This window comes from Vidua macroura, chromosome 11 (genome assembly GCF_024509145.1).
Source record: "Vidua macroura isolate BioBank_ID:100142 chromosome 11, ASM2450914v1, whole genome shotgun sequence".
Taxonomy (NCBI): domain Eukaryota; kingdom Metazoa; phylum Chordata; class Aves; order Passeriformes; family Viduidae; genus Vidua; species Vidua macroura.
In genome coordinates this window covers 2,642,338-2,656,361 of record NC_071581.1, presented here as the reverse complement: position 1 = coordinate 2,656,361, position 14,024 = coordinate 2,642,338, and the positions used below count along the sequence as shown (strand labels likewise).

General features: G+C 41.5%; 1 protein-coding gene across 11 annotated transcripts; it reads left to right on the top strand.

Annotated features, from left to right (window-relative positions):
* The first annotated feature begins 218 nt into the window (after nt 1-218).
* TERB1 (telomere repeat binding bouquet formation protein 1) lies at nt 219-13,525 on the top strand. 11 transcript variants are annotated; one of them, XM_053987721.1, is made up of 14 exons: nt 219-537; nt 3,112-3,156; nt 4,105-4,215; nt 4,399-4,527; nt 4,970-5,101; nt 5,520-5,580; nt 5,676-5,791; nt 5,932-6,054; nt 6,587-6,739; nt 7,824-7,955; nt 9,337-9,462; nt 10,703-10,860; nt 12,299-12,381; nt 13,386-13,525. In XM_053987721.1, exons 3-14 carry the CDS (start codon nt 4,152-4,154, stop codon nt 13,513-13,515), a joined length of 1,407 nt encoding a protein of 468 aa, XP_053843696.1. In that variant the 5' UTR covers nt 219-537; nt 3,112-3,156; nt 4,105-4,151; the 3' UTR covers nt 13,516-13,525. The 11 variants fall into 11 exon arrangements, with proteins under 11 accessions (XP_053843696.1, XP_053843695.1, XP_053843692.1 ...); XM_053987720.1 differs by having other exon boundaries at nt 3,112-3,169; nt 9,340-9,462; XM_053987717.1 differs by having other exon boundaries at nt 3,112-3,169.
* Nucleotides 13,526-14,024: the final 499 nt, after the last annotated feature.

Sequence of the window (14,024 nt, the reverse complement as noted above, 5' to 3'; positions counted from 1 at the left end):
AGTGTGGATCTGCTGGAGGATGGGAAGGCTCTGCAGTGAGACTTGGACAGACTCCATCAGTGGGCCAAGGACAAGGGCGTGAGGTTCCCCAAGGCCAAGTGGCACATCCTGCAGGTCACCAGCCGCCTCAGTGTGAGGCCAGGTGTGCCCAAGGGGGCAAGAGGCCAATGGCACCTGGCCTGTATCAGCAGCAGTGTGGGCAGCAGGAGCAGGCCAGTGCCTGCCCCTCTGTGCTGGGCACTGCTGAGACCACACCTCGAGTGCTGTGCCCAGCTCTGGGCCCCTCGTGAAAAAGGGCACTGAGGGGCTGAGTGTGTCCAGAGAAGGGCAGCGAGGCTCACGAAGGGTCTAGAAAACATGCCCCATGAGGAGTAGCTGAGGGAGCTGGCTTTGTTCCGTCTGGAGAAGAGGGAGGGAGGGACCTCACCGCTCCCTCCAACTCCCTGACAGGAGCGTGCAGTGAGGTGGGGCCGCTCTCTTCTGCTAGGCCTGCAGTGAGAACCAGAGGAAGTGGCCTCACGTTGAGAGGAAATTCAGGTTAGATTTTAGAAAAACAATTTTTGACTGTTCAGGCGTTCAGGCCTGGGAATAGGTTGGTCAGGGAGGTTGGTGGAGTTGCCATCCCTAGAGGTGTTAAAGAGGCCTCTGGATCTGGCACTGGGAAATGGTTTAGTGGTTTAGGGTTTGCAGTGGCAGTGCTGGGCTGACGTTGAACTGGATGGTCTTAAAGACCTCTTTCACCCCTGACGCTTCTACAATTCCAAGTGCTTCCCGCCTGGCTGAGCGGAAAGCTCAGGGCTGTCCCGAGTCCGAGGGCGGCCGCGCCCTGAGGCGCTCGGGCGGCGCTGCGGCTACGGCGTCTCCTGAGGGGCCGGGCCGGGCGCTGCCCTCAGCCGGCGATCCCACCCCTCAGCCCGCAGATCCCACCCCTCAGCCCGGCGATCCCATCCCTCAGCCTGCATATCCCACCCCTCAGCCTGCATATCCCACCCCTCAGCCCGGCGATCCCACCCCTCAGCCCGCAGATCCCACCCCTCAGCCGGGCAGCGCTCGGCAGTGGGCACCCTCCTCGCCCTGGCGTCTGCCCGGAGCCACCCGCGCCGCCGGATCACAGGTACCTGAGCTTTGCCCCATTTCCCCCCTCGGGACTCCCCAGCCCTCCCACAGAAAAATGCAGCCGCTGTTTCATCTTTAGACTGTTACCTCCCCTCCCCCCCCTTTATATTTTAAATCTTTTATATGTTCTTTTCCTTTTCTATTTGGGCTGATCTGGAGTGGTTGCTAAGACTTCAAAGTGGAGCTCTGATAATGAGCTGTAAATCATACACGGCTCATCTGAGGGAGGAGGGTGCGAGGGAGCTGAACTAGACCAGCACACTCCCAAGTCCTGTTCCACAGCGCAGCGTCCTCACGGCCTCAGCTGCTGCTGTGGGGTTTGGTTTCCACAGGACGCCAACAACCCGCACTTCTCCCCTCTGGGGTTTGGTGCCTGGGTTTCGAAGGGTAAGTCCCGCCGAGGCTGGCTGGTCTACTGACCGTGCCAGCCTTGTGCTCTAGCGCTGCTGAGCGCACACATTGACAGATCTGCACTTCTCCAGGAGTGGTTTCTGAGGTTTGAGGCGATGTTACTGGGTTATCTTCCATAACTGATGGAGAAGAGTTTTATATGCAACATTTGCCCGATGTTTATTGAAGCAAATCTAATTGCTTGTCTTTCCACCTTGCCCTGTGATGCAGCAACAGAGGGTGAGCTATTTGCATCTCATTAATGTAGGCTGGCTTATAAATACGATTTTGTGTACCTTCTGTAGGTTGCAAAAGTAAAAAAGATCCAGGTAAGGCCAGGATGTGTCCTTGTATACATACAGTTTTAAACCCTTTGTGCTTCCTCTATTGTATAATTGTATAAACATGTATTAAATTAAACTCTTCTGAAATGCAAGTAGCTCCAGAGCAAACTCATTTTTACAGCCTTCCTTTTGTTTGGGTGGTTTTTGTTTTTTCTTAGGCTGGCGGGGTGGTGGCAGTAGGACAAAAAGAGGTGAGGAAGGCTCGCAAGCTTTTCCTTGTTGTGGCAGGGTTGGATTTGCAGGAAAATGAAATGCATGTCTGTTCTCACTTCTGAAAGGCTGCAGGGAGATGAACTCTCTCAATTCTCCCTCTCTAACAGAAGCAGCAAAGGAATGGGAGCGATCAGTAACTCCGAAGAGAAAGCAGAGCTGGCTGTCTTCATTAAGATGCCAATGATTCTGCTTCGAGCCTTTGCTCCACTTTGAGAAGGAAAACGAATCCATTATTAAGCTGGATTCAGCACTGATTTAAAGTTTCTACCTGTAGCGAAGTAATTGTTTGAGAAATTGTAATAGGTTACTGTGATGCTTGCATCGCCCTTCTGTGTTTGGGACTTGGGGCATGTTTGAGGGAGCATCTTTCTGCCTCCAAAGCTGAATGTCACTCTGCTGCTCTGCTCTCAGAGGCTGCCATGTTGGGTTTGTGAAGAATCAATGCTGTGGGGTTTTGTGGGTTACATGGTTCATGTAATGTGACAATGTCTTTGGAGAATTTAAATGAGTTCTCACTGTAAGGAATATGTCTCTGTGCTCATAGCCTTTGGTTTGATCAGTACTGCCAGAACAATGCTGATGGTTTGGTGGCTCCTTGAGCAGCAGGAGGCTGAGTGTTTGATAGTGTTCACGCCCTAAGTAACATGACTTGGTCTTAGTGGCAGTTGTTGGCTGATGGCAAAGTTGGCCACTCTCTTTAGGAAAATTGGATCAGCTTTGCTGTGATCAGTGACGCAGAGCAGGGGATATTCCTTACTGACAGTGCCCCTCAGTGGTAACATGGAATGACCTGATTTCTGCAGAATGTCCACCTTCAGATGATGATAACCTGGTAGTTAGAAATGCAGGGTTATTATAAAATACTGTATTTCCAAAGGAAAACTTTGCCATACAAGAATACACTAAACTGTGTGTGTGAGAGATGACAGAGTAAAAGCAGAAAACTGGAAAAAGTGCATTTTAGAAGAACGATGTCATTGATACTGCACATATTACAAACACTGCTAATCTGAACAGAACTGAAAACACTTTTTCCTTGCTGTTGTAGAACAAGAACAGAGATAAAACAAAAATGAACACTCAAGAGGTGCAGGTAAATCAGTGTGGTAAGATACCTAATATAACTTGTCATTATAGTGGGCATCAGTTTTACAAAGTTTTAGTAGACTGTGATAGGCCTGTTGTGGGGTGGTGAGCAGTTGGGAAAACGTGCTTTTTCCTGGTTGCCACATTTTGGATGCTGTACTGGATGCGCAAAGGGTAAATCAAATGACAAACCTACACACACAGTAAAGCACACCACCACAAAGTCACTTCTTTTTTTTTTAATTTCCTAATATTTATCCACATTTTTATTGTTTTTATTGTATTTTAACTTCTTTAAGAACCCCCAAACCTTGTAAGGGTTTACAATAAACAATACCTTCTGTCAGTGTTAGAAATAATTATCAAAGAAGTCTTTTAATTATACCCCAAAGACTAAGAAGCAGATTTTCCAAGTCTGTTTATCCACCTAGGGTTGTATGAGGATATTTTGTGTTACGTCTCCAACCACCTGATTGAGGGCTCTGCTGCTGTGGTGCGTGATTTATGACTCCTGTAACTCAGTACCACGGAGCAGCTTTGTGCTCTTGGACTCTTTCTTTACTACTCCATCGATTTTCAACTGTATTTGCACTCTGATTATTTTAATGGCTGTGTATTATTTACACTTAATGCACCTTGCAATTGTGAATTTGATATTTAGTAGTTTACATCAGACTTACTAAGAGTTACTAGTAATTAAAGGCCAGAAATACTAAAAGGAGGTTGTTACTCTGCAAAGGAAATCATGCTCAAATAACAAACTATAGACAGAAATATTTCTCGGTTTGTTGTTTGTGGCTGAATAGAAGTGATGTAGCTCCAATTTGGCTCGCTTTTCCCCCTTTTTTAAAATACATGTGCATACTACATTTTGGACAAGTTTATTCCAATACTGACTAGATTAATATATAGAAGATAAAACAATTTTAATGAAGTTTTTTGTGTTTGCTCCTAGACTTGAAAACAGATCTAAACTTACTACTTGAATGCCTTAAATATCAGATGGACTGCCCTCTGTCTCAGAAGGAGGCTTTGATCACTATCTATTCCATTTGCCAACAAAACAGTAAGGAAGGCTTTTCCTTGGAAGCAATGCAGTCATTTATGTTCACCATGTATGCTAAGAAACTGGTGGGCACTGTAAAAATGTCTAAAGGACATAAGGTTTGAGATGTTGGAAAATCTTAGAAGCCTTTCATTTTGCAGAGAAACAAAAGCAAAAGTTTGTGTTCTTTTTTTCCTCTTGTAGGTGAAGCGAGCGAATACTTTCGAGAAATTGGTGGTTTGATGTTTATAAATGACCTTGCCAAGTCGAGTGCTCATGGCATCGTAAAGGAAGCAGCTTTATTTACATTGGGGATTATTATAGAGAGTAATGGTAATAAAAATAATATTGTTTGTATTTCCGAGTGCACTATGGCCCCCGTCATTACTTGTGCTCGTGCTTTGTCTCAATTTTCTTTTGGTCTCACAAAATGAGACTACAGGGTTGTCAGTTGGAGCAAGGGCAATGAAGGTGCCCCAGCTGCCCTGTCCATCCCCAGATTTGATCAGTGCCTTGTTGACTTGTGCACTCAGGGTGTCTTCAAGTTACCAGACACCCGCACTCCCCCTCTCCCTCAGCAGCAAGTGTTCAATGACTCCTGGATTGTTCCAAAGCTTGCCAGGGTCCTGGTTGGTGCAGAACTCACTGCGGGGGGAAGCCCTCAGTCACTTCATAGTCCTGCCCTGTCTCCACTCCCCACATACTGGCCACAACTGAGACTTAATAATTTAGTGGCTTACTTTAGGACTTAACGGTTTTCACTTTCTGTTTTCAGTGTATTGTCAGCAGACTTTGTGTACTTCTGCATTGTTTGAAGACCTCATTTTATTTTTAATTAAAAAGGATTCTGGTGTGAACTTGAAAAGAATGTCTGTTTATGTCATCTTAGTACTGGTTTCAAATAATAGTAAGTTGGGTTTTTTTCTGTCTTACAACAACACTCCTTTTCTATTTGCCAATCTGCAGTACAAAATTTGGAACATTCAATACGTAATGTTTTGGTGAAGTTAATTTGTAAAGATGAATGTTTGCATGTAACTGAACCTGAATTGTCAAAGTAGGTCACTGCTCACTGGGTTTTCCTTAAACAGCAGAACGTGGTTTAGTTCTAAAACTACAGTTTGCCAATGCAAACCCATAATTTCTGAGAGTGTATAGAGAGACGTAGAAAGGTTATTTACCAATATGTTGATATGATTTTGTATTTCCTTCTGGGGAGGATATGTGCTTAGGAAAGGGAATGTATGTATGTAAATTAAACTTGTTGTTAAGATTTTGTCTGCAACTGCATTTGTCTCTGGAGTCTTGTGTGCATTCTCTTTTAGAAAACGGGCAAACCTGTGTCAGAGATACAGGCTGCATCAGCCTGCTGCTGCAGTTATTCAGGTAAACAGGGTTGACATTCAAACAGACAAATAATAGACTGGTTAGCAGCTATGTTTCCTTGACTATTTGGGACTTGTTTGCATTGTCCTTAACAGAACAACTCTCTCCACCTCTGAGAAGAACGTGTCAGATGAAAACACTGATCCCTGCTATCAGCTCTGGTCCTCAGTGTGCAGCACTCTCTGTGCCTGTGTCAACAACCCCCAGAACGGTAGGTGTTGCTCTGAAAATTGTGAAAGAACTTCAGAGATAGTCTCCGAATCGGTAACACTTTGGTTTCATTTTTACTGTTCAGCTGAAGTTTCATTTCATTGCCTTTTGATTTGGGGTAATTTGTTTTTACTTTTCCAGAAGATAATCAAAACATTTGCTGTTCGGTTTTTCCCTATGCCAAGGAGTGGCTCGAGAGTTGCACAGAGCCTGAGATAGTTCGTCCCATTTGCTCATTTCTTGGTCTCACAGTTGCAAATAACTGTAAGTGCACCTGAAGCTTACACAGTTCTGCAGTTGATAAAAGGAGGTTTAATTAGAGAGCTAAATGGTTTTTTCTTTCTTGTCAATCTCTACAAAGTCCTTTGCTGTTCTTCCAGCTTTTACTCTGACCACTGTATTCCACCATCTTTACTTACACTACGCTGTACGCAAGTCCACAAATAGCCCCAGTCTGGTTACGTTTGATAGGGTCAGTAAAACTGTTTGGAGCTGTTTGGATTAAAAGTGTGTCTAAATTAAAGTCCTTATTACATGACTGAAAACAATGACTTAGGTAGAACTCAGGCATGATGTTTGCCATTTGTGTGCACATATTAGGGTCATGTTTTCCTGTAACTATTTTATATGCAGTTGCTACATTTCTTGAGATTAATGTATATCCAGCTTCTGTTGTTTAAGAAATGTAATGACTAAGACATGCACAGAAAAACTCTGATGGACTTACTTGGTGAAATGCTAAAAGAATTTGCAAACTCTGTCACTTAAATCACATTTTTTCTTTTTTTCCACTAAGCATATGTGCAGAAATATTTTGCTTCTATCGGAGGCTTGGATACATTAGCCAAAGTTCTCCTTGAGCTTATGCATGATTCCTGTTTGAGTCACTCCAGCGTGAAACTTGCAGTGGTAGTAACAAAGACTCTGGATGCCTGCATTGCTAATAACTGTGAGTGGAAAGACATTTTTTATCTATGGTAATTTAAAAATGCAATTTTTAAAGTCTTGTGCTGGTGGAAAAGTCGTAGAAATGAATGCTTAAAGGCAGTTAAGTTCTGTACATCCCAGTGGATGTTGCAGTGTTTTTTAAAATTCAAAGGTGTAAGTGGGGAGTGATTCAGTTCATCTGGGGTGGATTGCTGTCCCATTGTTGCTAAAATAAACACGGTGAAATTTAAACCCTACTGAAATTTAAAAATAAGATGCTACAGATTGTGCTGAGTAAGTAAAGCTGAGCTCTGGGCCTGGATTTGGCCAGTCAGTTTGGATCCTGGAGTTAGGCCTATGCCTGAATAATAAATTGTGTAGCTTTGGGAAGCTTTAGTAATTCAGAGGTGGAGCTGAACAAATGTGGTGTTTCTGCCCAGCACACTCTGCTCTGGTTTGCTGGCTGGGTACTGCTCTCCTGATGAGGTCTTGTGTATTCCACAGAAGGTTTGCAGAAACCTGTGATGCTGACGAGCCTGTGCTGTGGCCATGGTTGGTGTATCTCACACTTGTGCCATAAGAGCTTCAAATGGAAGTTCACAAAAGTTTAAAAGCATAAACCTGCACCAGTTCTGAGGGTAGTTTCAGGTCAGCTGGGTGTGACAGGACTAGGCCTCAGCATGGATGGACTAGCAGTGGTGTTGCCAGTGCCAGGAAGGGCTTGCCCCCTGCTCTTTTTATGGCAGATACTCTGTGTGTCAAAGCTGATCCAACTCTCTCTGGCTCCGTGCTGGAGCTGATAAAGGATGTGGAGAAACTCAGCAGGGATCTCCAAAGCTTGCACAGTGCAAAGCCCTCGTTCATCAGATCTTCTGCCTCATCTCCATGGAGCACAGAGGCTGGGAGGATGGGCAGGGCTGGATTTGGGAGCAGCACAGGAGGGATGGGGTAATCTGAGCTGTTAAAGGTGGAGCAGGGCAGGGCTGAGCAGGCCCAAGGCTTTGAGGGGTTTGTAGAGTTCCCCCAAAACCCAGCATTTTATCCTTGGATAATTCCTGTACACTCATGATCTACTTTATTTTCCTTCCAATTATTTTAACAAACAGCTGCCATGGGTGTTGTCTTGGCAAAGTATCACACTGTGTCAGAGCTGCTGAAGCTGCTGTCCAACGAGACACTGAGCACAGGAGAAAAAGTCAGTATTATTCTAACAATTGGACACTGTACTGAAGTTTGTGGTAAGATTTGCTTTTTCTTTTTCCTGTCTGTCAGCTTCTCCTAAATTCTCATACACTGACTCCTCCAGTGGTGTCACTTCATCAAGACTGGAACACGAGGGAGAGTTCTATTAAACAATACAATGTCAATGTTCAGACAAAAAGTTTTTAATAATGTTCCATCTTTAAATTTTAAAGCTTGTTAGCAGGAAGTGTCTTTAGTAGCTTTGAAAAAAGTAGACGAAATATGCAAGAATTCAGAGCTGGGCTTAGGGGTCACAGGGAATAATTAATCCCGACCTGAAAGCTACTGCAGTCGAGATGTAGCAAATGAGTTGTCTTGAGCTCTCTTTTTCATGGTCCTTGGCACATACAGCTTCTGTCCACTGCTTACAAGGCCAGTAATGTTTGTAAGAGCCAGGTAAGAGCATTGGTTTTCAAGACACAGATGCAGTAGGTAGCCCTGAAATGTTTTTGTCACGTTCCTCAGGGCTTGCCCAAGCATATCTGGTACAAATACAGCACTTCAGTCGGTATTTTGTGGCAGTGCAAGCAAAGAGAAATGGAAGTTTATTTGTACTTCTCATGTATGTCTTTCTCATGTACATTTAGATAAACCAGAAAAAGGCCTTATGTTCAAAAATTCTGGTTGGTTTTCATCTCTGAGCACCAATAACATGTTCAATAATTAGCTCAATAGGTCATAAATTTATTTTAGCAGACTTTTTTCATGAAGAATTAGTGAAACAACTTAATGGAAAATGTCTTTTGAATAGAAAAATTATTAAACCAACAGAAAAAAGGTTCCTCTTAAAATGTCAACACTGTCAAAAAATGTTTAATTTTTTTATTTCCTTTTTTATTAAGTTTAAAGAAGAAAGAACTATGTTTAGCAAGTTATCAGTTATATGAATACGTATGCGAATGAGATCACAATAAAAATGTAGCTAATTATGTAATAAATGAGGAGAAACAGATTGGCGAGACCAGGATTAAACTACTAATTTTATTTTGATAATTATAAACCTTGAGATTTTGATATTTCTGCATCTCAGGCCTCACAGAAATGTCGCATATCTACTCCAAGAGCAGGTAATGGAAGAGGAGAAATACAGGAGTCATTATGCCAATGTTTTAGGCCACAACTAAATGAGCTTGGAACTCCATTGAATAAATGGTCTCAATCCTTCAGTTCTCTTACAGAAATCTGAGTTCTGGTCAAATCATCCTGTGTGATGTAAAGCTCTCCTGCTGTCACTGCAGCAGGCTCGGGTCTGTAGTGAAAACCCCTCTTTCTACAGAAACTTGCAGAAAGTTGCCAGTATTGGCTGCTAAAGTTACTGTAAGGTTAAGGTGTGTGGGGCTGAAACCAAACCTTTTCCTTTACCATGTCCTGTTCTAGAAGAAAACCAGTGTGAGCTGCTTCAGAACAATGGTCTGCCACTTATGATTCAGGTATTGACAGAATCTCAGGACGAGGAACTCATCAAAGCTGCTACTTTTGTGCTGCAGAACTGCAAACAAATGAGTAAGCTTGCTGTTGCTGCTTTAAAAATGACAGTGATTGTTTCCATCTCCGTGTTCTGCTGATTCCACAAGTGATTTTAACTGCAACAGCTTTGTAATTCTGTGTACTCCAAAAGATGTTTGTTTTCTGCACAGAAAGTTGCTTATTTGTTATCAAGAACTGACTTGGGCAGAAAAAAGAAGTAAAAATTCGAACAGTGTTGCAAAAATGTGTTTGTGAAACTTCTCCACGTAGGGCCAGTTCTTAAAGCTTTCCGATCTATAAATTGTGTGGAAAATATGAACATTGTCATTTAACACCCAGTGGATACTCTCTTCCTGGGGATGTACCACTAGAGGGAGAGAATAAACCAGGAGATAATCAAGCCTGAAATCACTGTGTCTACATTAATTTCCAATATTAAGAAATCTTGATCTTTTTTTTTTTCTGAAGTAGGATGTATTTTTAGGCCCCAAGTTCAGTTTTTTATTAATTATCTGTACAATACCACCCATGAAACAGAGAGACCTTGTCCTCTAGTCTCTAGAGCATGGAGGGTGTGCAATTGCTCATCAAGAAAAAACAAACCTGTATCTACATTTCTGTGCTGCAAGCATAACTGAGAGGTTTGTGTGAGATTGAGGGGGTGTGTGGGAGAATGGATTGTGAGAGAATAGAGACAGTGCTGCAGGCAGTCTCACCCCTGATAAGGTGCAGCTGTGTAAAACAGGTGACCCTGGTAAGGGAAAAGGAGCACTGGAAAGCTGAAGTGCACTGACCAATGACAAGGGGGTAAAAGGGCACACAGGTGTTATGCATGGGGCAAAAGGGTATAAAGGGCTGTACTGGGGAATAATGAAGTGCTGATGCTTGAAAGCATTCATGGTGTCAGTCTTGTGTCCTCTGTCAGGGGTGTGGGGATTTGTAGTGTCCATTAATTTGGAATTGGTTTTTAAAAAAAGCAGAGGCTCATACTGGTCAAGAACCCAGAGTTAAGTCAGTGAAAAAGTCTTTTTTTTTTTTTTTCACAGCATCATTGTGCAAACAGTTTGTAGGAACTATAATTGCAAGTTCACCTCTTACAACTGCAGCTTGTATTTCAAGTGTGTCAGCATTTATGTATAAATCTAAGTTTTATAAAAATCGTTATTTTTCATAAAATTATTTGGGCTGGCCCTCAGCATACAAAAATATAATAAATACTTTTAAAATGTTAATTGATAAAAGATTAACTATTAATGTTGTTTCATATTTTATACAGCTGAACAGTTGTCTCTGAAATTATATGGTAACTCATTAAATGTGAACAATGCAGAAGAATTGGACGTACAAGTGAGAAAAAGATGTCTGCAAGACTACTGGAAGAAAGCAAAAGAAATTTTACACAGAATTAACTCAATTGAAAAACAGCACGATGAGGTTGGCCTATTTACCAAAATAGGATAAAACTAATCACATTTTTCCAGAGTTTAAGGAGAAAGCAAAAGTAAATCCTTAAGATAATTTCAATTTGAACAAAAAAGCCCAGGAAAAACGTTGGATTTGTGTGAAACTACAACCTGCAACATTTATCATTATTGTAGATCAGACTGAGTTACAGGTGTGCAGAGAATGAAGGCATCTGTATTGTGTGAAGTATTCTAGCTTATTGTAAACTCAGATTTTCTGAGAGATAGAAAAAGAAGGTGAATTAATTTTTAATTGCTGGACATTCAAACCTATAATTTTATTATTTGCATGCATGAAATGCTCAGGGTTATATGGCTGTAGGAACTGATTTACTGATCTGTCCCAAAGGGTGGATATTATACATTCACTGGAATAAACATATAGCAGAACACCCAACATGACCAAGCCAGGGGCAGATCTCAAACTCCCTCCTCTTGCAAGAAGGAAGAGCAGCACACCTCTCAGACAAATAGAGGATAACATTTTTGGGCATGCTTTGTATGACTTCTGTCTCTTCTTTCTCCTTCTAGAATGATAAAAAGAGAACTGGTTTTTTTGGGTTTTTTTTTGTTTTGTTTTGGTTTTTTTTTTGGTGTTTTTTTTTTTTTTTTTTTTTTTTTTTTTTTTTTTGGTTTTTTTTTTTTTTGAGAGAAACTGTCTGCACTAAATGGGAAGGTATGAATGAGCATCTTCAGCTTTTAAAGGGAAACAACTGTTCTTGGGTATCTTCCAGGAAATCCATCTTTATTAAGATTTTGATACTGCATACTTCCAGCCACTTAACACTCATTTAAAATGCTGGGATTTGAAGCAGAGAATAATTCCCACTGATCTCAGTGGAAACTTGAAGTGATCAGTGATGACTGCTCCCAAAGATCCTATTCCCCATTTTATCCCAGAATGCCCAGAAATTAACCTAAACTGACTCATTCAGTGTGGCTCTAGAATACTAGTGCTTTACATAGAGCAATATCTAGAGCTGACACAGGTGCCTTTATCACCATATTTTAAGCTGTCATAAATACTTACAGAAAGACTCTTCAGAAAGTGCCAAAGTAAAGTCAGTAGTTGAAGTGACATCTCTTTTGAAAATCAGTGCAACTTCCTTGTAACTGAGGGTTTTAGTGTGCTTTTCTTGGTTGTATAATTAGCTGCAAATTGCCATTTAAGTCCTCTCCCCTCCCCTCCCCTCCAAAATGTGTTAGTAGTAGAGGTAGATAATGACTGAAGGAGAGGTGGAACGACAAGGATTTTTTTCTCCCTTCTTTTCAAATTAATACATATTACATATAAAATAATAATTAATTATGTTACTGGGCTGACAGGTTGGTATGCTCTAGTTTAATCCACTGAGAGTCTGGTTTTCCTTTCAAACATGAAGGATAATTTATTTTTTTATCTCTTTCAGGACATTATTGAGACTGGTAGAACAATGAAAGCTCTGCTTTCAAAAATGAAAGACAAGAAACCAAGGATGGTAAAAGTCGTAAGGTACAAGGATATAGCCACTAACTAACATATTCAACTCATTTGAGTGAATAGTCAATGTATGCTGACAGGTGCTTGTTTGGCTTGAATTTGGGAGGGGAGGAAGCAAATGCAGGAGGTAATCCTTACCCAGCTGCTGAAAAATTAAGTGTTTCTTAAACTGGGAAATTTACCCGTGCACTACCATCTTCACTGCTCAAATTCATAAAAACAAGGTTTTATGGCTCTTCCCATGTAGTCCATAAAGTCTGATGGATTCCCTATTTCTTACTTTATGTTTGAAGGAAATTCATCTCTTTCTGTAGGTTTTCTAACACCACCTCAGTTGCCTCAATACTAGAATGACAACACTCAGAAAATTACTTAATATCCTCAACTGTAGAAGTTTCCAGAATCTAAGAGTCTGTCAGCACTGGGAAGGTGACTTCAGGTAGCATTCTCGATCTGCTTTTAGTAGATCTCTAAAAGGAAATTTTGTGGAATATCCCTTGTGTCTCTTAAGTAACCGCAATGCTTTATGAAAACAGTTGCTTTAAGCATCAGTTATTCAGACAGTCCTTCTAGTGACTGTCCAGGAGGTTCTCAATTTCTTCTGAAGTGCACAGGCAAACCAAGAATAGATGTAATTTTGCAGAAGAAATTGTCCTTTTCTCCCTCCCTCCCACCCGACTAAAATCATTACCAGCCACTTGGACATGCTTCCCCCTCTGTGCTATTCTAGTGTCCTGAGACATTGCTGCATGGAAGGGGAAAGATCAGAGACACAGGATTGAAGGGAACTGAATACAAAGTCGAGCCACTTGAACATAAAGAATGAACCTAGATCAGAGCCTTTGCTTCTCCCTCCACTATGAGGCTGAACACTACTTCTTTCTGTGCAACAGATCTCACTGTTTTAATTAAAGTGCCTGATTTTAGATGCTTATGGGGAGACATGGCAGAATGGAAGTTTACAACTTTGAGCAAGACATATTTTAAAAACCAACCTTCTCTGCTCTGCCTTACAGCCTGCTCGTTAAAAGGACACATCAGAGTCCAAGTTACAGACCAGACTGTAAGTATCATGTTTTTCTTGTATTTTTTTTCTGTATTTTCCAAAACACAGTCCTGCAATTTCACTTCAGGCAGCACATCTGACAGCTGGCACCTAAGTTTCATGAAGGCCAAGAGAAATGGGGAGAAACTACATAAAAAGCTAATGACCAGCTATGCTATCCTGAGACCTCATGACCACCTTCTTTTTTTCCCCTGGTTGGCCTGAGTGCAGGTTTAGCTATTTCATAGACAAATTTAACTGTTGAGATAGCAGAAACAGAATCAAACCTGAACTGTATTTTGCTTTGCTTTGACCCTAGAGGGCATTTGTTTTGACTCCGTATTATTAAACTTGCCTTGTTTCCAAACTGAAAAGTCCTACTGAATCACAGTTCATCTACTTCCACTCAAGTAAAATCTCACTCCTTTTCTCCTCTCCCAGGACTAACTCATAACTAGGTTTTAAACAATTATTTTGTTAATAAGACTCATTCTCTTAACACCTTAAGTATATTACTGACTCATGAGAATGGTTTGGATTCTAACCTCTGTCATCAATTTACAGCTCATATTCTTAAGGAAGCACCCTGAAAGAGATGATGCCCATTACT

Coding starts and splice junctions, on each gene's coding strand:
- TERB1 (XM_053987717.1), top strand. CDS start 3,136: ATGAACACTCAAGAGGTGCAGGTAAATCAGTGTG. Junction 5,581..5,675: donor CTGCTGCTGCAGTTATTCAG/GTAAACAGGGTT, acceptor TGTCCTTAACAG/AACAACTCTCTCCACCTCTG. Junction 5,792..5,931: donor TGTCAACAACCCCCAGAACG/GTAGGTGTTGCT, acceptor TTACTTTTCCAG/AAGATAATCAAAACATTTGC.